At 38.7% G+C, this 22,468-nt stretch overlaps 2 protein-coding genes and 1 long non-coding RNA gene across 9 annotated transcripts; 2 read left to right on the top strand and 1 right to left on the bottom strand.

The window, feature by feature from the left end:
- The first annotated feature begins 1,624 nt into the window (after positions 1-1,624).
- On the top strand, positions 1,625-6,608 carry LOC112195427 (exocyst complex component EXO70A1). Of its 2 annotated transcripts, XM_024335865.2 has the most exons (11): positions 1,625-1,975; positions 2,116-2,211; positions 2,305-2,510; positions 3,109-3,342; positions 3,455-3,593; positions 3,691-3,903; positions 4,869-5,074; positions 5,367-5,564; positions 5,656-5,749; positions 5,988-6,223; positions 6,325-6,608. In XM_024335865.2, exons 1-11 carry the CDS (start codon positions 1,817-1,819, stop codon positions 6,443-6,445), a joined length of 1,902 nt encoding a protein of 633 aa, XP_024191633.1. In that variant the 5' UTR covers positions 1,625-1,816; the 3' UTR covers positions 6,446-6,608. The 2 variants fall into 2 exon arrangements, with proteins under 2 accessions (XP_024191633.1, XP_040373074.1); XM_040517140.1 differs by lacking the exon at positions 6,325-6,608 and having other exon boundaries at positions 5,651-5,749; positions 5,988-6,205.
- A 10,232-nt stretch (positions 6,609-16,840) lies between these two features.
- Positions 16,841-17,854, top strand: LOC112194289. Its single transcript, XM_024334537.1, has one exon. It carries the CDS (start codon positions 16,841-16,843, stop codon positions 17,852-17,854), a length of 1,014 nt encoding a protein of 337 aa, XP_024190305.1.
- Positions 17,855-19,593: 1,739 nt separating this feature from the next.
- Positions 19,594-21,846, bottom strand: LOC121052216. 6 transcript variants are annotated; one of them, XR_005808475.1, is made up of 5 exons: positions 21,445-21,846; positions 20,451-20,719; positions 20,165-20,201; positions 19,963-20,078; positions 19,594-19,867 (listed from the first exon to the last, which is right to left on the bottom strand). It is a non-coding gene; the product is annotated as an uncharacterized LOC121052216 (long non-coding RNA). The 6 variants fall into 6 exon arrangements; XR_005808476.1 differs by having other exon boundaries at positions 20,468-20,719; XR_005808480.1 differs by having other exon boundaries at positions 20,451-20,615.
- Positions 21,847-22,468: the final 622 nt, after the last annotated feature.

Genomic DNA, 22,468 nt, shown 5'->3' with positions numbered 1-22,468 from the left:
ATTTAGGAGCTGTACTCCTTTCTTTTTTCCAAAGATGTTTATCATCTTGATATTTCTTTTTTCCGGGTTTTCATACCAGATACTAGTCTGACTAGTAGATGGTTCCAGAAAAATCATATTTGGAACATGATTTGTGTCTGTGGTTTAAATCCATTAGCTTTCTTTGTTTTTACTGTAGGCACTTTCTTGTCCTTCAGTATATTTTTCATAGAATCCAGCGTTTTTTGCTGTTCATTGATTTTTCTACTGACGACTGTCAGCTTTTCTTCTTCCGTTTTTGGAAGTTCCTTGATATAATCCAGTTTGTTTTCCAATCTTTCCAATTGGTGGATTATAGCAGGTAATTTTTCTAGATGAGTTTGACATCTAGATAATTCTAGTAACAGTCTCTGATATTTCTCATCAGAGGAATTTAATAGAGAATTTATTTTCTCTAATAGCAATTCTGACATTGTCCCCATTTAGGAGGGATTCCCCTTTGAGCAATTTTACAAGCTTTGATACCAGTGATTTGCTGATCTAACCAATGCTCAGGTAATCAAGAGGTTTTTGTTCCTCTTCAAGTATATATATAAGATTGTCAATATCTTCTTCTAATTTATAGATCCTAGCTTGGAGTCTATAAATAATATCCCAGTAGTTGGGAGTTTCTCTGTTAAGACTTTCTCTATAGTCTTTCAGTTTCTTCAATTTTTCTCTTTCTTTCTTCAATTCTTTGCTAGTGTTTTTACAAATAGCAATTAATTCAAGTCTGTCTACGATCGAAATTATGAATAGTAAAGTTTAACTGTTTACCGTCGAGTAGAGGATGCAATTTGCTGCAATTATATCTAGACAAATAACTTCAATATGGGCCCACCACGTTTCATTAAAAGAAAATAAAAGGAAACAAAATAATAGTAAAAGCAAGAGAGAGGGGTATTAATGGGATAAACATTAAGTGAAAAGAATAGTTAGGAGAAAAAAGAGAAAACTTTTGTGTGAGTGGGGTGAAAAATAAGTTGGTGGAGTGTATGAGGTTGTATTTGGTATTCTATGGATAAGTGGTCATTATCCCTTAAAAGAACTAGCGTATCTTTTACAATCCTCTACAATCCGGCCTATCTCTGACAAGTCCTCCTCCTCCCCATCAAGGGCATTTACAAGCATAGCACAATCTGACTGCCTCAATCTCATCCCAACCTTGAAGTGACTCATTTATGTGTAACAAATATATGAACTCTTTTGCTATAAAAGGAGAAAGAAAAGATAAAAAAAACCTTTGTTAGTAACTTTTCATATAAAACTTCATAAAAAAAAAAACTTTTCATATAAAACGCAATTGTACTTTGTACTTTCTAAGAAAATTACCAAGTTTCTTATACTTTTTTCTAAGAAAATTACCAAGTTTCTTATACTATTTTTTTGTTACAAAAAGTTTGAAGAGAAGAAGGCTATTTTGCACTTCCATGCCAGAACTGACCTACAATCTCAATCCCGAAAGATTGATGTGACGTGAGACATGTACTTGTCTCTACAAGTACGCTCATACCAATTGAATCAATTTAAGTTTCTTATACTTTTGATTATACATATTTTTATTTTTATTTTTATATGATTAGAGTATTAGACCACCAATGTTGTGTGGGACTAAAGTTAGAATGGGATTGGGTTCCACTATTCCTCCACCGTCACCTTCTTTATTTTCGACGAGGGACGAGAATGAATGAGTTGCGGAAGAAATTTGTTCACCACCACCACCACCAGAGATCAATCTCCCCTCTTTGATACAGCATTCCGCATTTTCTCTCAGGTCAAAGAATTTATATAGAAAATCATGGGGGTTCCTCAAGCAATGGAGGCCGTGGCAGCCAGAGCAGAGCTCATACGAGAGTCTCTCCAGAAGAGCCAGACCGTCACCGACAGCATGGTCTCCATTCTCGGCTCCTTCGACCACCGCCTCTCCGCCCTCGAAACCGCCATGCGTCCCACCCAGGTCACCTCTCTTTCTTACTCTGTTCCTTTGCTTTACAACAATGCCCTGTTTCAAGTTTGCGTTCAATCCTCAAATCTACGTGCATTGTTGATTTGAATTCGGGAAAATTTAGGGTTCTGATTCAATTCTGTGCATGGTAGATAAGAACGCATTCGCTTCGGAGGGCGCATGAGAACATTGACAAGACATTGAAGCGAGCAGAGGTTATACTGGAGCAATTTGACCATACACGCAAGGTTAGCTACCTCTGTTTTTCTCTGCATAACATTCAGGGCTCTGTTTTGTTTGGCATGTGAAGAATGTGATTGGTAAATGTGTTATTGGTTTAGGCAGAGGCTAAAATATTGAGAGGGCCACATGAGGACCTGGAAAGTTATTTGGAAGCAATTGATCAGTTGAGAAGCACCATCAACTTTTTCAAGATCAATAAGGCTCTCAAGAGTAGTGAAGGGGTCATTAATCATGCCAATAACTTGCTTAATAAGGCAATCTCAAAGCTTGAAGATGAGTTTAGACAGTTGCTTGCAAATTACAGGTTCGTTTTGTGCCACATTCAACTCCCTCTTGCATTGATACACCTCACTTGCAAGCAGCAGTGTTTCTCAAGTTCCAGTGTTTATTTCGATGGTAGCGAGTTATATTCGTGCTCTTCCCTTTTAGAGAGGAAGGCTGTCTGCGGTGTTTGATCTGTGACTTTGGTTCTTGCACAGAAACATAATTTGACAGTAATCTAATATTAAAAACTTCAATGTTGAACATTTTGTACTAGTAACTTGAATTATTGGGCACTACATCATTATCAAGCCAAAGAAAATAAGTATGGTATGTAACATTCTTTTACCATCTGTTGGTTGACAATTTTTTTTATCGTAATTTTTTTAATCATCTTTTCTTGTTGGTACTAATGATCCTTGAAATTCAGAAAATTTAAAAAATATATACATTTTTTTTTTCCACATTCAGGCTCACAGTCATTTTGCTCCACCTCATTACAAACCTCCATGATTTTTCTTGTTATACCCATGCATATTAGTCTTCATACTATGTAAATCCTAAGATATGGTATCAGGTTCAATAACAGATAACTCTGACATTTTAGCTCCTCAAGTAAATTTATCTCTTTTGTATTTCAGCAAGCCGGTGGAGCCTGATCGTCTGTTTGACTGTCTTCCTGACTCTCTGAGACCATCAGCAGATCCATCTGGGCAGAATGGTAATGGAAAGTCTGAGCAACAGCAGAGAAGGTTACAACCTGTTATTTACACACCACTAACTCTTATTCCCCCAAGGGTTCTGCCATTGCTGCATGATTTAGCCCAACAAATGGCTCTAGCTGGCCATCAACAACAGCTATTTAAGATCTACAGGTAATTTCTGTTCCTTTTGTTTTGTTGGGTTAACTTATGTTGCAGCATAGCAAATTAGATCTTTGTGATCTTTTCTTTCATATATCATTCGTCGTTTTCATACATCTATTAGGGACACTCGTGCTTCAGCTTTGGAGCAAAGTTTGAGGAAACTAGGTGTGGAAAGACTTAGTAAAGATGATGTCCAGAAAATGCAGTGGGAGGTTTTAGAGGCTAAGATTGGGAATTGGATACATTATATGCGGATAGCGGTAAGTACTGTGACTTTTTTAGCTCAATTGGTTGTAATTATGTTTCTTTGGGTTTATTTATGTTGTAGTTTTTAATTAATGCTACTGCTTTGAACAGGTGAAACTGCTGTTTTCTGGGGAAAAGAAAATATGTGATCAAATATTTGAAGGTGCTGAGTCACTCAGGGAACCATGTTTTGCTGAAGTCGCTGCAAACAGTGTTTCTGTGCTTCTTAGTTTCGGGGAGGCTATTGCCAGAAGCAAGAGGTCACCTGAAAAACTATTTGTTCTTTTAGACATGTATGAGATAATGCGAGAACTTCAGTCAGAGGTATGCAACTTTTTCGTTAAGAACTAGACCATGCAGGATTTACAAATTTGTTTGGAACACTCTATTTGTTTAACTAAATTTGTTAGGCCGGGTTGCTTGAAATATATCCTGTGAGATAATTTATAGAGATGTGAATCATGTTGGATATGGAAATACAGGCAATTATGTTTTTGAGTTTCTGAGGACACACGCACACAAGCATGCATGCACGCACACACACATACACACACTCGCAAAGGCAATTATGTTTTTGAGTTTCTGAAGATATGTAACTCCTGTTGCTAGCTTGATCCAGCAGCTCTTTCTGGTGAAAGCACTTTCTGAACTTGGAGAGATGATCTGAAGTTGCTCACATTTATGTATAATTCTGGGCAGAATATTCAATTTTACCAAATGCATGATTATTCTTCTTCCCAACCTTCAAGAATACCTTGAAATCATCAAGGAATGTATATGTATCCATTAAATTTTTGAAAAAAAAAATATGAAAATTAGAAAATAAAAAATAAAATGAAGCAGTTAGAAGGGAGGAGAAGGGGAAGTGATTGTGGAGAAAATAGGGGGAGCAATTATTATACTCTCTGACCATTTCGACTCATTATGTTTTGTTTCTTTCTTTTGGCCTCATTTCAGTGGGTTATTTGTAGTTTCCAAAAGTTTAATGAAAAAAGGGGTTTCGGTTTAGCATACGTAGATAAGATGGTCACTCGGGTAAACCAAGGCCAGAATGTAGAAAACTAAAAACACGGTGTCAAGTGTAATAGTGGCAAGGAGAAATGTAGATATATCTCTCAAGGGAACTAAGAACAAGATATAAGTTTGGCTGTAAGGAGTAATGGTGTCATAGTTTAGGGTTTAGTACTAGTAGAACAGAAAATAATTGATGGTTTAATGTTGGTTTAGTACTAGTAGAACAGAAAATAATTGATGGTTTAATAAAAAAATTCATAGATATAATTTTTCAGATTGAACTTCTTTTTGGAAGTAAACCTTCCATTGAAATGCGGGATGCTGCAGTGAGTTTGACAAAGCGCCTAGCTCAGACAGCGCAGGAAACCTTTGGTGATTTTGAAGAAGCGGTTGAAAAAGATGCCACAAAAACTGCTGTTCTTGATGGAACTGTCCATCCATTAACAAGCTATGTGATAAACTATGTGAAGTTCCTCTTTGAGTAAGTAGTCATTCCTGTGCATTCTTTCTGCCATAGGATTCCCTGTTTCATAAGCTTGAAACTGTGTATAACTTTCAGTTACTTTCGATGAATTACTTGGATTGTATGTCCAATTGTCTTCATGGTGACTGTTTATCTGGTAGCATTTAACTTCCATGTTCATGATTGCATTCATTTATATTAACTAAAACATATGTTGGCTGAATTATTACCTCCTCCAGTTTCAAATGTGTGGGCTTTGTTGACATTTACTGGCGTAATCGTACATCTGACAAATTTTCATTGTTCACAGTTATCAGTCTACACTGAAGCAACTTTTTCAAGAGTTTGATGAGGCTGAAGCTGATGCCCAATTAACAACTGTAACTACAAGGATTATGACGGCTCTTCAAAATAACCTGGATGGAAAATCTAAGCAGTATAAGGATCCTGCTTTGACTCAATTATTTCTCATGAACAACATTCACTACATAGTGAGATCTGTACGGAGGTTTGTTTCTTAATTATCTTGCTTTCCGAAAGATGATGATCCTGTTTGCATGCTAGTATGCCATTTGAAATAATTAAATACAACAGGTCAGAAGCAAAGGACTTGTTGGGGATGACTGGGTGCAGATACACCGAAGGATTGTGCAGCAGCATGCAAATCAGTATAAGAGGGTTTCTTGGGCAAAGGTGTTATTTCTTTAATCAAACTTTTTCTTCTGTCCTATACTTTTATAAGCTCCTGTCAACTGAATTCTCTTCTCCCTACTACTGGTAATAGAGTAAATGTGCTCAGTCCTGGTTTATGATTTCTATCCAAAGTTATTGTACATGGGCAGTTATATTCCCTGCTGGGAATTTTAGTGAAATCATTCATTCACAGATTCTCTGATACATTTTTTTTCTCTTTTTTGTCTCCAATGTGCAGATTCTGCAGTGTCTTACTGTCCAGGGCACAAATTCATCAGGTGGTGCTGCAGCTGAGAGTACACTTTCAAGAGCAACGGTGAAAGAGCGATTCAAGACCTTTAACATCCAATTTGAGGAGCTTCATCAAAGGCAATCACAGTGGACAATTCCTGACAGCGAATTGCGAGAGTCTTTAAGGCTGGCTGTAGCTGAAGTTCTTTTGCCTGCTTACAGATCATTCATCAAACGTTTCGGGCATGTTTCTTATATCTCAATTTTATTCTTTGAGTAAAAAGAAAGAAATAGTTTGTAATTTTTTTTTTCTGGCACTAATCTGGATGTGGTGTGTGTGGCAGACCGATGATTGACAATGGGAAAAACCCGGGGAAGTATATCAAGTTCAGTCCGGAGGCTATTGAGTCCATGCTGAATGAATTTTTTGAGAGTAAGACCTGGGGTGATCAAAACCGTAGATAGTCTGTTTTGAACACTAGGCGCTAACATCCAATTTGTTATTCTTTGTACAATGGTGTTAAATAATAGGTCACTTGTCACATGTAAAGCTTGCGTTATTCGTCAAAGTTCTTGTACTGTATACTCTTTCCAGCTACTGGACCAAAAAAAAGAAAAATAGAAAATTACACAGTAGCACCTGACCAAAAATATAAATACAAAAAACTCACATTCAAATAGTTTTATACAAATAAGGACACAAGCCCAAACCCAAAACCAAATAAAGCAAGCCTGGCTTCCTATTTTGATGAAAAATGACTAAAATGCACAGTTTTTATCACAATTTAGGCGCATGCCATTGACATAATCCCAAAACGCAAAAACTGAAATCCCAAAACCCAATTTGCAGTTCTACAAAGCAGTAGCACGACCAGCTCCATAACGCCTCAAATCATTCCGAACCCGACGCGTCTCCGAGCCCGGCCCGCTCCACGACGAAGGCTCCGATCAATACTCCCTCGCCGACGCCAAGTCGATTCTCAGCCCTATCATCAGCGCCGCCGTATTGGGAGTGGTGAAGATCACTGATCCCGCAGTCGATTGCATCCAAAAGCTAATCGTGCATGGCTACTTGCGCGGCGAAGCAAAGTTGCTAACGAAATTAATCAAGTCCGTTTGTAAATGCCACGATTTGGAGGACGATCAGATGGAGCTGTTGGTGCTGAAGACGTTGCTGTCAGCAGTGCCATCGATTTCGCTACGGCTTCACGGCGATTGCTTGCTTCAGATAGTGAGGACTTGCTATAATATCTATTTGGGGAGTAAGAATATATTGAATTAGACGACGGGCGAGCGGTCAGTCCTCTCTCTCTTTCGATTTCACCTGCATTGCCCCGTCGTTTACTTGCTTAGTGCTTCTTGTCCTGGTTTTTTATTTTGATTATTGCTTTTTGAGAGGTTTGTTAGTGTTTTGTGCTATGGGCTTGGCTATGTCGGATGTTAATTTTGATAAGGAGGTGTATTTGAATGTGCTTGCATTTTGCATCTGGTGACTAAGGAACTGTAGAATTAAGGGAAAGATAGATTCTTTTGGTTGAAATGTTGTTTGTGTATCTTTATAGCTTTGGTGATTTCGATTGGATGATGCTTTGGTGAAGTAGTTGCAGTTATATGATTATTGGGTTGTTAGTGTCTTTGACTGATGCAAATCAATTTCTTTAGAGATAGAATGAAGGAATGTTGTTTTCGTTGCATTGATTTCATGCAAGGAGTATTTTGGTTTATGGGGTTGCATTATTGTCTTTAGTAACAGATTATTGATCTTTTAGTTGATGAGAAGCTATACACATAGAGTGCTTCAGGGAAATCAGCTGTTGAATATTCAAAAACTTGACCCTTCAATGCCAATGTGTCTGTCATTGCATTTCGTGAAAAGTATGATGCATAACCACACCAATATGCTGCATTAATTTCTATCGGTGTATTTTTATTTTTATTTTTATTTTTTATGATTGTCAGTGTATTTATTGAAATTGTTTTAATATGTACATTGTAGATGCAAGACAAAACACGAGTACGAGGGCAGTAGCAGAACATGAGTATGAGAGCAGTAGCAGAACTAGACAAATATGACTGCAGTGAGTGCAGTAGCAGGATTAGGCGATGACGAGTGTAATAGCAAAACATGAGTACAAGTGAAGTAGCAGAACTGGACAAGTATGAGTGCAGTAGCTGGATTGGACAAGTACAGTAGCAGGATTAGGCGATGATGAGTGCAGTAGCAAAACACGAGTACAAGTACAGTAGCAGAACTGAACGAATATGAGTACAACGAGTGCAGTGCAGGATTGGATGATGACGAGTGCAGTAGCAGAACACGAGTAGTAGAACTGGACGAGTATGAGTGCAGCGAGTGCCGTAGCAGGATTAGGCGATGACGAGTACAGTAGCAGGATTAGGCGATGACGAGTGCAGTAGCAAAAAACTAGTACAAGTGCAGTAGCAGAATTGGACCAGTATGAGTGTAGTAGCAGGATTAGGAGATAAGATAAGAGTAGTAGGAGAGTGAGGTTTTGTAAAGTAACATAAAGGGATTATTCTCAAGGAAAAAAAAAAGTAACATAAACGGATTATTCTCAGAAGAAGAAAAAAAGTAACATAAACGGAATATTTTTAGGAAAAAAATAAATAACATAAATGGAATCCACACAAAAAAAGTAACATAAACGGATTATTCTCAAGAAAAAAAAGTAACATAAAAGGGATTATTCTAAAAAATAATAATAATAACATAAATGTTTTAGAGAAACTGAATTTGAGAGGAATTTGCTGTGTATTCTCATTGATAATAGGGGCCTCTTTATATAGAGGATTACAATGCATAGAATCTCAATCATACAAGGAAAGTAATTCTACATTGAATAGGATTCTAGATCCTTCTAATTAGATCCTATTACCACTAGGTCAAGTAAGCTAGAGTTTGGGCTAAACACAAATTAGGTTTTCCTTGAACACTCCCTCTTGTGTTGCCCAAACGCGGTGCTTCTCTCGTTGCCTCATTAAAAACCTTGCCGAGTAACAAAAACCCAGTGGGACAAAAATAACCTCGGTCGAAGGGGAAAACGAGCACAACACACCCTTCACGTTTTGAGGTGAACATGTAGACATCTCCCCCTGATGTCTGCGCCTCCCCCCTGATGACTACGATCATGGGAGTTCAGATAATTTCTGCAAGCCAATTCTTGCCACATGTTTCTCGAACGTGGATTTGGGCAATGACTTAGTAAACAAGTCTGCCTCACTGTCCTCAGATTAAATCTAGTTCACTTTGATCTAGAGGAGTGTCTGTTGTTGCTGATTATGCTTGGTGTTATCGCTTTTGATGTAGCCTTGCCTCATTCGTTCAAAACAAGTAGCATTATCCTAAATACTCGTAGGCTCATCTGTGGTAGACTTCAGACCACAATTGTTCGAACATGCGTAACTATGGATCCAATCCACATTCATTCATGAACCACTTCATGAAGAGCGATGATCTCTGCATTGTTCGAAGATATAGCGACTAGGGTCTATTCTGTCGACCTCCAAGATGTCACGGTCTTTTCCCATGGTGAACACTTAACAGGATTGGGAGTGACCATTGTGTGGGTTAGAGAGATACCCAACATCAGCAAAACCTTCCAAAACACATGTCGTTTTGGGATGGGGATAGAGAACGCAGGCCAGCGTTGGCGGCGTTTCTGGTGTGTGATGGGTCCGAATCCATCATCTCTCTATAGGGATAGAACAAGCCTATATCATTCATACATCTCAAGTATCGAAAGATATCTTTTACACCAATCCAATGGCGTCGCGTTGGCGCAGACCTATATCTAGCTAACAAGTTCACAACATATGAGATGTCCAGTCTTGTGCATTGGGATAAGTACAATAATGCGCCTATTGTACTAAGTAAGGCACTACTGCCTCTAGCACATCTTCGTCATCATCCTTTCGACGAAGAGGATCCTTTTCAGGATCAAGACTACGGACGATCATGGGGGTGCTTGAAGGCTTGACCTTGTCAAAATGCCTAAGCATCTATCGACACGATGCTCAAGTTCCAAACAGAGACATAATCGTGTTCTCCCAAAATCCTTCATCTCAAACTCGGATTTTAAGTGTTCAGCGGTTTCCCTTAACACTTTAAGGGCTTCTAATAAAGATCATGTCCAACATGAACCGCAATAGAATCCGAAACTTGTCATAGAAACGCGTGGGCATATCCCTTTCCAATCAAGTAGTCACTTTAGTGAGCGTTTCAACCTCTTTGTAAACGCGCTCCATAGTCTAGAGCCACTTGACTTGGGTAAATGAAGTTCGCCATGAACCTTCATGTATATTTCGTATCTAGATCCCTATAGAGATACGTAGTGACCATATTTGTAAGGTGCATGTTCAGTTATTCGGAAACTACCAAACTGACAGGGTAGTGGAGTGCAATGACATCCATTACGAGAGAATATGTCTCATCGTAGTCGATTCCAGGGAGTTTTGTGAGAAGCCTTGCGCCATAAGGCGAGATTACCATCTCTTTTTCTCACTACGCTTTCTAACGAAGACCCATTAGTTAACAGGTTTTATATTAGGAGATGTTGGCATCTCTAGCTCGAAAACCTTCATCTTCGTTAGAGAATCCATCTTAACCTGGATCGCATCTTTCCATTTAGGCCAAAAACTCTCTACGTTGGTATTCATTCATCAACGGAGCGTGGTTCGATATCATCGGACTCAACAAACTCATGCGCATGCGCAACTACATCATCATTATGATGGAGTTTCTATCCCACGTCTCATGTACACTAGTGTGAGTTTCATAGAGCTCTTTATTCTCAGGAATAGGTTATGACGTTAAGGCGTCCCCCAACGATAACCATAACCCGGAAGATTCTCATGAGGCGGATTTTGAGTCTTGATGATCAAAGGATTGGAATGTGCCAAAGTATCCTTCAAACCCACGGGCCTCCCACGCATCCTAGCTGGGGCCATGGCCTGTAACGCCAGAGTGCCACTCTCTTTGGCGTTGGCGCCATACCCACCTCCGTGTGCGGTGGCGCTACGTCCTCTGGTAGGGACGTCCTTCCTTGCAGGTTTGTTTGCAGCATATTTGTGTGATCTCGTCACTTTAACAGGGATCGAGATGAGACATAGTGGGGACAGGCCACGACAATTCCTGTCGTTCCTGTTGAACATCTGTGTTCTTATCTCCCCCTAACGATGGGAAGACTGTCTCATCAAAGTGACAACCCGCAAATTTAGCGGTAAAGAGATCGCCTTGCAAGGGCATTAAGTAGCGGACGATTGTTGGAGTCTCAAATCCAACGTAGTTGCCCATTCGTCTGTAAGGACCTATCATAGCGCGCTGTGGCGGCGCAGTGGGCACATAAATAGCTCACTCAAATGTGCGTAAGTACAAAATACGTGTACCCAGTCACTAGCTGTAACGCATAGGTACATTGAGTGGCGGTAGGTCGTGGACGAATTAGCATAGCTGCATGTGATATTGCATCACCCCAAGCGGATATAAGGAGGTTGGTGCGCATTACCAATGTCCGGACTACCATCGTAGTCGTTTCCGTGAGACCATTTGGGTGTGTACATGGGAATGTGATGTCCAACATCAAGCCCATTGCAATATCCATCGAAAGGCTTTCGATGTAAACTCTCTAGCATAGCCAAATCCAATTGACTAAATAGGATGATTCGGGGAGTGAGCCCGTTGTTGTATGATATGTGCTAGGAGTGTAGCATAAGCAGCATTACAAGTGGACAATGGCACAACACGTGACCAGTGTGTTTGCGTGTCAACCAACATCATGAGATATTTAAACGTCCGCAAGTTGGTTGAATCAATCCACAAAATCCCTACGGATTCTTTGTAAGAACAGAATGAGTAATGTCATATCCTTTGCATAGGACGGTCTCAGTCCTAATTTCCCTAAGGAACAGGCTTTAGTAAAACGAGCGAGAGGCTTTAGAAGCAACCAATGAGAATTTTGGTTAGGCATGAGTGTCTGAAACGCTATTTTGAAGCAAGTTGGTGATTGCAGCATCACCTAGGGCGCCATCACCATGATGGACGCCATCCATGGAGTCATGGATAGGGACTACGCCAGCCCTAGGCTGGTGGTGGACGGAGGCGGTGCCCTAGGTAGCAGCGTCGGTCACACTTAGTCTAGAAATCAACTTGTGATTCATGCTTCGTTTCGCTCGAAAGAAATGATGTCCATGTGAAGTCTTTTGTAGACGGATCATCATATCATGACTAGGATGATCTATCCTGTCGTGACAAAGCCAATATGTGTCTAAATCCAAGAGATCTTCTCTCATAACTTTATTGGATTTAATAGCTCGAATAGTGACATAAAGTCCACTAGAGAGACACATAAACTTCTCTAAGATGCGTCTTTGTTCGCAATCATTAGAGGTAATGCAAAGGAACTCATCTCCGTTCTCTACATGCATTTTCGCATGGAATTCGTTGGCTATTCATAGGGTACTATTTGCCCTAAGAGAGTAGAGAGTTTCTGTGACAACTGTAATCAAGGTGCCATTTGGTAAGTGGAACTTGGGCTATTCCATGTCCTTGAATTAATATTAATGGTCTAGCCATCGTAGTCACAAAGTCATATGCTCAGAATCAAAATTGAGTCATAATGAAAAGCACTCGAAATTTTATTCATAAGCCAACGGAGTACATCATTGTTTCCTTGATCAAAGAAAATCTAATCCAATAAAAAGTAATATGGCAATCGCCTACATCTCTTGGAAAATAAAGACTTAAACAGAATTGGCGATCTATTGATCCCAGCCAGATTTGTAGTCTTCAACCCTTCACTCTAGATCATCTTCTTGATCTTCTTGTTCCACATAGTGAGCTTCTCTTGCTTCACAATATGCTTTGTAGGCGGTGACAAGTTCTTCACGAGCTCTACAAATGTGTGCCTAATGATCAGACACTCCACATCGAGAACATACATCTCTTTGCTCGAACTCCATTGATTGAGGCGCTTTGAAAGCGTCATTTAGATGGCTCTTAGTGTTGGTGGCGCCACCAACATGGCCAGAGGCGTTTCCTCCCTCTCTCTTTCCACGTTTACCTTTTCGGTTCCGTGTTCGCCTATTTTGGCGGTTACCTTCCCAAGTAGAGCGATTATATGGATCAGAATGTCCAGAAGTATACCTAAGATTAGGGTTTCGCTCTTGGCGCCCTCTCTTAGAGGTGCGACTATAATTGGATTCCGGAATATGTTCTGTTTCCACGGATCTCGAATTATAGTTCTTCACAAGGATATTGTCATGCTTTTCAGCGACAGTCATAGCTCCAATGAGCTCATGAAACCTTGTGATTCGTCTTGCATTTACATTGATTCGATAGTTCTTAGCAACCATCAATGCAGAGACGGGGAAGGTAGAGAGAGTCTTCTCAATCAACATCGCATCTGTGATCTTTTTACCACAGAATTCCATAAAGGATTTAATGCGAAGTGCTTCCGAGTTATAGTCAAGAACTGACTTGAAATTACAGAAGCGGAGGCTATGCCATCTCACTTCTAGGTCAGGAAGCAAGGAGTCACGGACGTTGTCAAATCTTTCTTCGAGTGAGACCCACAGCCTTCTGGGGTCTTCTTCATTCATATACTCGTACTGGAGCGAATCATCCATATGACGAGTCATTAAGATGATGGCTTTTGCCTTATTTGCCTCTAAGGCTGCTCTATTTGCTTTCAAAGCTTGAGCTTGCTCAACAGTTAGCACGTCCTGGCTAGGCTCTAGAATCATATCCAGGATTCCATCAGCCTTGAGATGTTGGCGGATATCACGAACCCACCTGTGATATCCAGAGCCAATTGTTCTCAATGGAGCAAAGTCCAATTTGTTCAGGTTACTCATCCTGAAAGAGAACAAGAAATTAGGGTTAGTTTCGGAGCGAAATAGGCTACCACGAAAACATATGAAATTTCTGAGCGTAATCGCTTCCAAGAAATTAGGAATTTCCGAGCGTAGTCGCTTCCAAGAAATTCGATTCCAAGAGATATTGGATTAGATCGAAACAATGATGTAAGTGGTTGATCATAAATTCTCTACAAACTCTAAGTTTGGAGATCTCAACAAGCTCTAAACTTGGAGTGAGCACGAACCCCCACAGTTCGGCTTAATTTGGTCTCCCCTATAATGAAGAAAGGGGGGTAGAAGAAGGGAGGTTGCAAGTCCCCGAAAAAGAAGAGAAATTAAATTTAAAAACTCTAAAAAAACGGGAACGTTTAGTAAAAAATACCTCGAAATAGGTCGCCGGAAAATTTGATCGGAAAAAGTTTCCGGAAAATGGCCCGAAAAGTCGCCGGAAATGTGCTGGGAAGTCGCCGGAAAATGGCCGGAAAAGTCGCCGGAAAACTGCAGGAAAAGTCGCCGGAAAATAGTTGACCGGAGTTGACCGTTGACCGCTGATGTGGCAGTGTGGTCCCTATTGCTGTCGTGGCAGTGGGTCCCTGTTTGCTGACGTGGCAGTGGGTCCCCATTTGCTGACATTGCAGTGGGTCAGTGTGCTGACGTGGCAGTGCTGATGTGGCAGTGGAAGTGGGCCTGCGTCAGTGGGCCTCTACCATGGGCTTGGGCTTCTGGGCTTCCTTTCCCTTTTTTTTTTTCTTTTCTTTTCTGCCGGTTTTCTGCAGGATATTTAGTCGGCCGGTTCACGCACTTTTAGGCTGGTTTTCTCACTTTTTCTTCCGGTTCCAGTATCTTTGACTTGAGAGGCTTCTGCTACCAAAATTTGGTGGAAATCGGAGGTCCGGAAGATGGTGAACCGGTGGAATATTTGCCGCTGGTTGTATAGTGCTTCCGGTGGCCGGTTCGGTGGTTTTCCGGCCGGTTCTGGACTCCTGGGATAGAGTTCTTCAAGGTGTGAGGTGGAGGAAAGAAAGGCTTCAAGGTTTTGTATTCGGATTCAAGGTTTTTAGCTTCTTGAATCAGGGTTTGGCTATTTATTTCAGGGTTAGGGCTTCGTGCTGATAACGTGTTTTAGAGAAACTGAATTTGAGAGGAATTTGCTGTGTATTCTCATTGATAATAGGGGCCTCTTTATATAGAGGATTACAATGCATAGAATCTCAATCATACAAGGAAAGTAATTCTACATTGAATAGGATTCTAGATCCTTCTAATTAAATCCTATTACCACTAGGTCAAGTAACCTAGAGTTTGGGCTAAACACAAATTAGGTTTTCCTTGAACAATAAAGCGATTATTCTTAGAAAAAAAAGTAGTATAAAGGGATTTGAAGTCAAAAGAAGTAGCTAAGGGTAAAAAAATAAATTAACTGATGACATATGACAAGTGGATAGTAGATTGTCCTTGTTTGTAAAATTTAATCTTTATAAAGGGATTAGAAGTCATAAGAAATAGTTAAGGGTAAAAAAGTAAATTAACCCATGACATGTGGCAAGTGGAAAGGATATTGTCCTTATTTGTAAGATGTAGTCCTTATATGTTTAATTCAATCTTTAAATGATGCATTTGTTAAGTAATCTTTTGTCAATAACTTATGAGTTTTTCTATTAGAACCTCCAAATTTACTCACTTGACCTCTATGCTTTTTACACCTCTTATCAAATTTTCAAATACTAAATTTATTCACTAAACCTCACTAAACTTGCTCAAATAACCTCACTCATATAATTTACAAACAAATTATTATCTTTAAAATAAAAAATTTAGTCATTTCAATGATTTAATCACTCTATAAATCTTAACTACATATACATTTCTTAATCAAACATGAGTTTCAAAAATTAATGTCTAATCAATAAAAAAATGCCATGAACTATTTTTTTTTTCTTTCTATTTTAGCTGTGCAAAAAAAAAATGAAGAAATCATTTGTTTTTATTCTCAAATTTTTTTTTTAATGCTTATTTTTTTCTGTATTTTTTGTACCACATGATTAATTAATTATTTTTATTTTTTATTTTTTATTTTTGCAAATATAATGGATTGACTTAGATTTAGGTCATAAATCATAAGAGGATTTATTTTGTTTTCCCTCACCAATATCCGTTCAACATATATATCATACAGTTTTATGTCACATGATCTTAATCATATTTTTAATTCTTATTAAATATATATGAATGGTTTAATGAGTATGTAGTGAAATTGGAAAATGAAAATAGATAAAGAAAATAATAAGGAATACAATCTAATATTATTGAATTAGAAAGTCTACATAAAATAAATATAATTTTTTTGGGTATATTTATTGTCCTTAATAGTCATTTTATAGTAGGTTATATATGTAATTTAATAATTCATAATAGAATGAGGTCAATTGAGCAGATTTGAAGGTCCCAATAGAAACTCTCATAACTTATATGTAATTTGTTAAAAGAAAAAATCATTCCGGCTACCAAATGAGGGAAATTATGTGTGAAAAATTGGTTTTCATTTTTGCTGAGTGGCTTGAATAAGAAGCAGCTTAATTACAAAGAATCTTTCAATACAAAAAGAAAAGAAAAGGTTTTGTTTTTATGGAGGATAAAATTGGATATTTGGACATAAAACTAATAAAATTTGGGGTAAGGAGATAATCACAGTTTATTAAGTGGTATCAGTGTTTGAAGGCAATGGATACACTTTATTTACATTTAGTTAGTATCAGGTTGATTTTTAGGCCAGCTATCTAATCTATTTTGATTAGGGCTTCTATTCCTAATTTAATTAGGGCTCCTCTTCCTGGTTGGAGTAGGTTCACGCCCTTTTATATCTGATTATTGATTCTTCTATAAATACATCTGAGGAGATCCATCTAAAAGTTAAATAAAAAAATCTGAGGATATCTCCAGAAGTCAATAGAATCAATTTGTTCTCTCTTAATTCTTAATTAAATTATGCAAGACAGTTTCAGCTTCCGAGTAGGCAAGACCTTCGACTCTCTACCTGGTTCATGGTCCCTTGGAGATGAGAAAATCGATAGAAGGGAATGTAACAGGAACAATGAGAGCCCTGAACCCGAATCCGAGCTCCACCGATACCACACATATTCAACGGATGACTTCTGTAACGAGCTGGAGAATGGCCTCCTAGAATTTTTTGACGACAAGTTCTTAGTACAGGAAGAAGAACGTGGTTGGTTCGGTCAATCTTTCGAGTCTAAAGCCAACCCTAAGACTAAGCCAGATGATTATGAAGAGGAGCAGTGGGAAATTAAAACCTCTATTGGCTTAGACCTCACACTCGACTCCGAGGACGAGGAAGATGGATACGATAAATTGGCTGTTGGAATGGAAGACTCTGTAGATCGTCCTGATATGAATGAGTACGTAAACGACGACGATGAGACAGACAGTGATGAGGTTCCCAATTTGCTCAAGGGTTTCTCTGGAGACCCACTTGAAATTGGCATAAAATCGCTTTTGAAGAGGACGAGTATTGATGATCAATTAGTCTCATCTACAGTAGAAAAACGTGTTCGATTTCGAGACGAAGAGGAGCATGAAGGATCGAAAGATCGTTGGGCTGCAGCAGTTCCAGATTACATACGGAATCCATCAAGATATACACATTATATGTTTGATTCATCTAGTGACATGGATGACAAATCTAACGAGCAAGCCTATTTGAACTTCCGTATGCAATTTTCGAGATTGATGAAGTCAGATACTATGGAAGCCGAGGAAGTTGCTTGTATTGCTGTTTCAAAACCAGTCGCATTGGTACAAAGAAAGATATCAACTGATGCTAGTAAGGAACTTGCGCCTTGCAGAATCAGGCCAATTGCTTTTCCAGACACTGATGATTGTGAGATGGAGGAAGATGAACCGGTGACAGGATCAAGCAGTGGACCGGAAGAGCCGGCGTGCGGAGAACTATCCCCCGCCAATTTCGTACAAACACCAGCTTAGAGTTGGATGAGTAGTAATCTATTGGTACGTAGAATTTCACAATGCTAATTTCAACTTTAATTTAGTGTTTTTCGTGTTGAATAATGTATTCGCAAAACTAGGTGAGGCGTTTATAATCAGTTCGAATCCATGGCTTAAACTTTTAAGATTTGAATTCACGTTGTTTACAAGTTCGCAGATTTGGATAAAGAATTAAGTGAAGTACATCAACTTCGTTCAGGTATGTCAAGCATGCGCGTCAGCGCGTGTTTAGGAGGGAAAGAAATAAGGCGCCAATTTCAACTCTCTCCAGAGTTTTGGCATTACATTCCCTCTAATCTCCGTTCTTCCATCAAGAACAGTTTAAATATGAGTCTCTACTCTCTGTTAGGCAAATGTAAAGCGGTTTTAAGTTTTATTTTTATATTATATTATACTTTATGCCTAGGGAAGTTATTTAGAGATGAGGGTATGAAGCTGTCTAGCTACAAGAGTACAACTACCTACAGGAATACCTTTGCAGTGGAACGAAAACTCTGGGCCGGTTCCGTCCGGGTTTTCAAAAAAAAAAAATTAGAAATTTTTACGGACTCAGGCCGTAAAAATTTGGTGTTGAACCCGTTAGGCCTGAATGAGCGACCCCTTTATTCGGACTCCTTTTTTTGTTTTGTTTTGGGGATGAGTCCTTCTCTTTTCTTTAGGGCTGTAAGTAGGCTCGATACAGCTCGTGTTCGACTCGTATTCGGCTCGATTTTAGCTCGTTCGGCTCGTGTTCGTAAGATAAATGAGCCGAGCTTGAGCTCAATATTAAGCTCGGCCAAAAAACGAGCCGAGCTTGAGCAAGGATATATTCGGCTCGTCTAGCTCGTGAGTAGCTCGTATTTTCCATGAGTAGCTCGAGCTTGTTAAAACTCGGCTCGTTTGTTAAATCTCGACTAATGAAATTTATACTATAAAAATATAATTATTCTAATCTCAATTCTTCAATTCTTTTTATTACATTCATTTTCAATTGAAAGAGAATCTGAGTTGGCCCCATTCTTATTTAATTAGTTTAAGTGCAATTTTGAGTTGGATTCATCATTTTGAGTTTATTCTAGACAATAAAAGGGATTTGTATGATGGTCAGACATCAAATTTGGATTATTAATTTAAATTTTTTTCTATCTTTTTTATTTTTTAAATTTAAAGTCAAATGAGCCAAGCCGAGCCTATTCAAGCTCGAGCTCGTCCAATAAATCAAGCCGAGCCGAGCCTAGCTCGGGCCTAAGAAAAATATTCAAGCCGAGCCGAGCTTGAGCATGGAAAAAAAAAATCAAGCTTTAGCCCGGCTCGAGCTCGATAAAAAATAAATGAGCCGAACATGATCACCTTGGTATTCGCTCCGGCTCGGCTCATTTACACCCCTACTTTTCTTCACTTCTCAGAGACTCAGAAACTGTCTTTCATCCTCCGAAACCTCCATGGTGAGCTGTACCCCCAAGTACATCATCCCGCTCTTCTTGTCGAAGTTGTTCATACTCGCGGTGTTCCGATGCCGCAGTTTAGGGTTGCCTCGATCTGGGTCGAGTTCGGAATCCAAATCCAGATCCAGATTGAGAGACAAAGCAAGGTAACCTTTTTGCCAACTTAATTCAATCAGGTAATCTTTTTGTTATTTGCACTACTGTTTGGGTAGTATATCTAGAATAAAAAAAAATCAACTACTTTGCATGATCACATTGCAATTTCCAAAGTTTTTGATGGTCTTTAGGGATTACTAGAAAGTAAGCCCGCGCTTTGCTGCGGGAATCATTGTTATATGATAGTTAAAGTTGTAATACAATTGATCTTTTAATGTTACGTAGTAGGCGTGGTAGTATGTTTATGTTAAACCCAAAGAGCAAAAGTAGGTTTCACTCCAAAATCAGTGGCAACTGTAACTACAATCACAGATCATTAATTGTGTTGATGTACTCTTTTTCCTGCTTCCAATCTCTGTAGATCTTGTAGGAATTTTATGGTCATTGCAGAAGCTATCGAAAAATGTTGAAGCTGGTAACATATAGAAACATATAGAGAATTATTTGACTTGTTACCAAAAGTTTATATAGTGAGGTGCCAAAGTTGGAAATTAGAGAGACAATTACCTGAGTTGCTGAAGTGCACCATCCACTTATTTATCCACTAAAAAATGCTTTAGACTTGCTAATTCATAAGAAGCAACCAGCCATAGCCCTTGTAATCAAAACTCAAATACATTCACCTACTAAGAAGCAATCCAAAATATATGAAGTATAGAATAAAAAGACACATCTTGCAAAGTTGCAGAATTGCATAATAAATTTGTACCATGCAGAATGGCTTTCTCGACAGCTTTCTCAATCAACTGCAGCACCACAGAATCCAATTAGACTCGAACAGATTGCAGGAATGCAGTAAGTAAGATATCAAGAAAATTGATCCGTTATCTACTAATGTGCATGCGGAAGATAGTTACATCATTCCTACATGAGACTTACTACTCAAATCAAATCTTACTACCTATTAATTTTCATCAAATCATGATTATTTCAATATAAGCTATTAACTGCCTAGTATATACATGAAATCAAACCGAGTAAACAAACCAACTCACATGGTAATGCAACTCACATGTATGCAAACCCTTCTTAGCATATTCTGCAGCTAATCAACCTCCAAGCTCATCATGAATTGCAAAATCTGCACACCTTAACATTCAAATTTCGAAACTTTACGAAACACCTCCCAACAATACTTCATTCACAATACTACATCAGACCTAAACAGTGAGCATAATAAACAAAACCAATTATCATGATGTGCCTTGACCCCTTATCCTCTGCTGCTTCAGCTTCAATTTTAAAACTCATACTTCCTTCACATCTGAATTTGGCTCAAACACCATGAATAGGGTTTACATTATTTTTCTTTCAAACACCATGAAATATCTCTTGCAGTACATGATACATACTTCTCTACTCGATGATCGATTGATTATAAAAAGAAAGGAGAAAGACAATTACTATATGTTACTGTAATAGAACGTCCCTTCAGCTATGAATGAAATTCTATTCAACCCAGAACCCTTCAACTATGAATGAAATTCTATTCTAGACCTCAAAGCCAATGCTTCTTTTGGCTACTGACATATGTGTTATAAAGAATAAGCACCATTGCCAAAGATAGATCAAATCTATGGAGATGAGATTTTGAGATGGGAGTTGTTTAATTTTCTCTTGCCCATTTCCCATGTTAGTCAAAGTCATATATAATGACTCAAACTAATTAGGAGAAACAAAACCTATGAAGCCATCAAAACACGCAAGGCAATATTGGATCTTTATGGTCAACAGATGATCACACATATTCGGAAGTAGGAATCAAAGACAATTTTCAGCTAATCAATTAAACAAAAATTACTACAATCAAATAACACATCTACTCTATTTGTTTTCAAACCAATCTTCCCGTCATAAACTCAAACCACTCAAAACACAAAGCACTGAATACAAAACAAAAGGAAACAACATTGATTATAATAGCTACAAAACTGAAACAACAAAAATAAATAAATAACCAATTCAAGAAACTGATTGTGTTGTTGGTACCTAATTAAAATCCCACCAAGGTTGACGTCGATGGCAAAATTTGATCACACAGAACAGCGAAGATGAAGCTCGATTCGCCTATATACTGAAAGGATATAGCAGCTAGTGCAGGTCTTCTTCTTCCTCACAGCAAAAGACCCAATCAAAAACCCATAAAAATTCAAAACCGCCGACAATAAAAGACCCAATCAAAAGCCAAACCACACAAAAACTAACAAACGCAATAGCAGCAGAAAGGAGAAAACTTACGAACCTGCACCCACTCAAGCTACAAAGTCGATCTTATCAAAACAAAACCAGGCACCTTTCTCTCGCTTTCTGCTTAAACACGACAATCACTTTTTTTCTTTTTCTTCATTTTGTTTTTGGTCTAACCAGAACTCTTCTATCGCGCGGAAAAAAAAAAAAAAAAATCCCTGCAATGGCCAACTAATAAGCCCAAACACCGCCCTTTAGAAAAAGATAGATCTTCAATGGCAAATCGTAAATTACCGGAAAAAAGGGGCAAAACCGCCCTTGCAGTTAAATAGTGCTATGAACAGTGCTAGCTCTAGGGGCTTTAGTATATATATAATTGGATGGAGCCAATAATATTTTGGTAGTTGAGACTTGAGAACATGGTTTCTATCCTTGCGACAATCAAATAAAGTATTTTGCAATGGGCCAAGTTTATGTAAACTAATGCACATTTAACTGGGAGGAAGCTTTGTTCTTCTGATAAATCAAAATTAAGCCTTGCTGCATTCCCCCAGCAACTTTACATTTGTTTCAGTTTTGCTGATTTCCATGTACATGAAGGGCCTAAAACAAAATCTTATGACCATATTGATCCCTTTTGCAAATCACCGATGAGTGTAGAGTTTAGCCTTGGGGTTTTTGCTTGACGAAATTGAAGAAAATGAGGTCGTCTTAGATGACTAAGACGAACGCTTTGGGGCTGTAGGATTCGAGGTCGAGAGCAAAGCAAGCGAAGCTGTTCTGGGCGAGGAAGATCGGGGTGGCCAGCTAATGTTCAATTTTATTT

The sequence above is a fragment of the Rosa chinensis genome, chromosome 3, assembly GCF_002994745.2.
Source record: "Rosa chinensis cultivar Old Blush chromosome 3, RchiOBHm-V2, whole genome shotgun sequence".
Taxonomy (NCBI): Eukaryota; Viridiplantae; Streptophyta; class Magnoliopsida; order Rosales; family Rosaceae; genus Rosa; species Rosa chinensis.
Note: the sequence above shows the minus strand (reverse complement) of the source record. Positions and strands in the feature narration are given on the sequence as shown.

What these genes read in the sequence shown, in the direction of transcription:
- LOC112195427 (XM_024335865.2), top strand. Translation starts at nt 1,817, where the DNA reads ATGGGGGTTCCTCAAGCAATGGAGGCCGTGGCAGCCAGAGCAGAGCTC. An exon ending in CAGCTATTTAAGATCTACAG is followed by an intron (nt 3,343 to 3,454) that starts GTAATTTCTGTT and finishes TACATCTATTAG; the next exon opens with GGACACTCGTGCTTCAGCTT. An exon ending in TATGTGAAGTTCCTCTTTGA is followed by an intron (nt 5,075 to 5,366) that starts GTAAGTAGTCAT and finishes CATTGTTCACAG; the next exon opens with TTATCAGTCTACACTGAAGC.
- LOC112194289 (XM_024334537.1), top strand. Translation starts at nt 16,841, where the DNA reads ATGCAAGACAGTTTCAGCTTCCGAGTAGGCAAGACCTTCGACTCTCTA.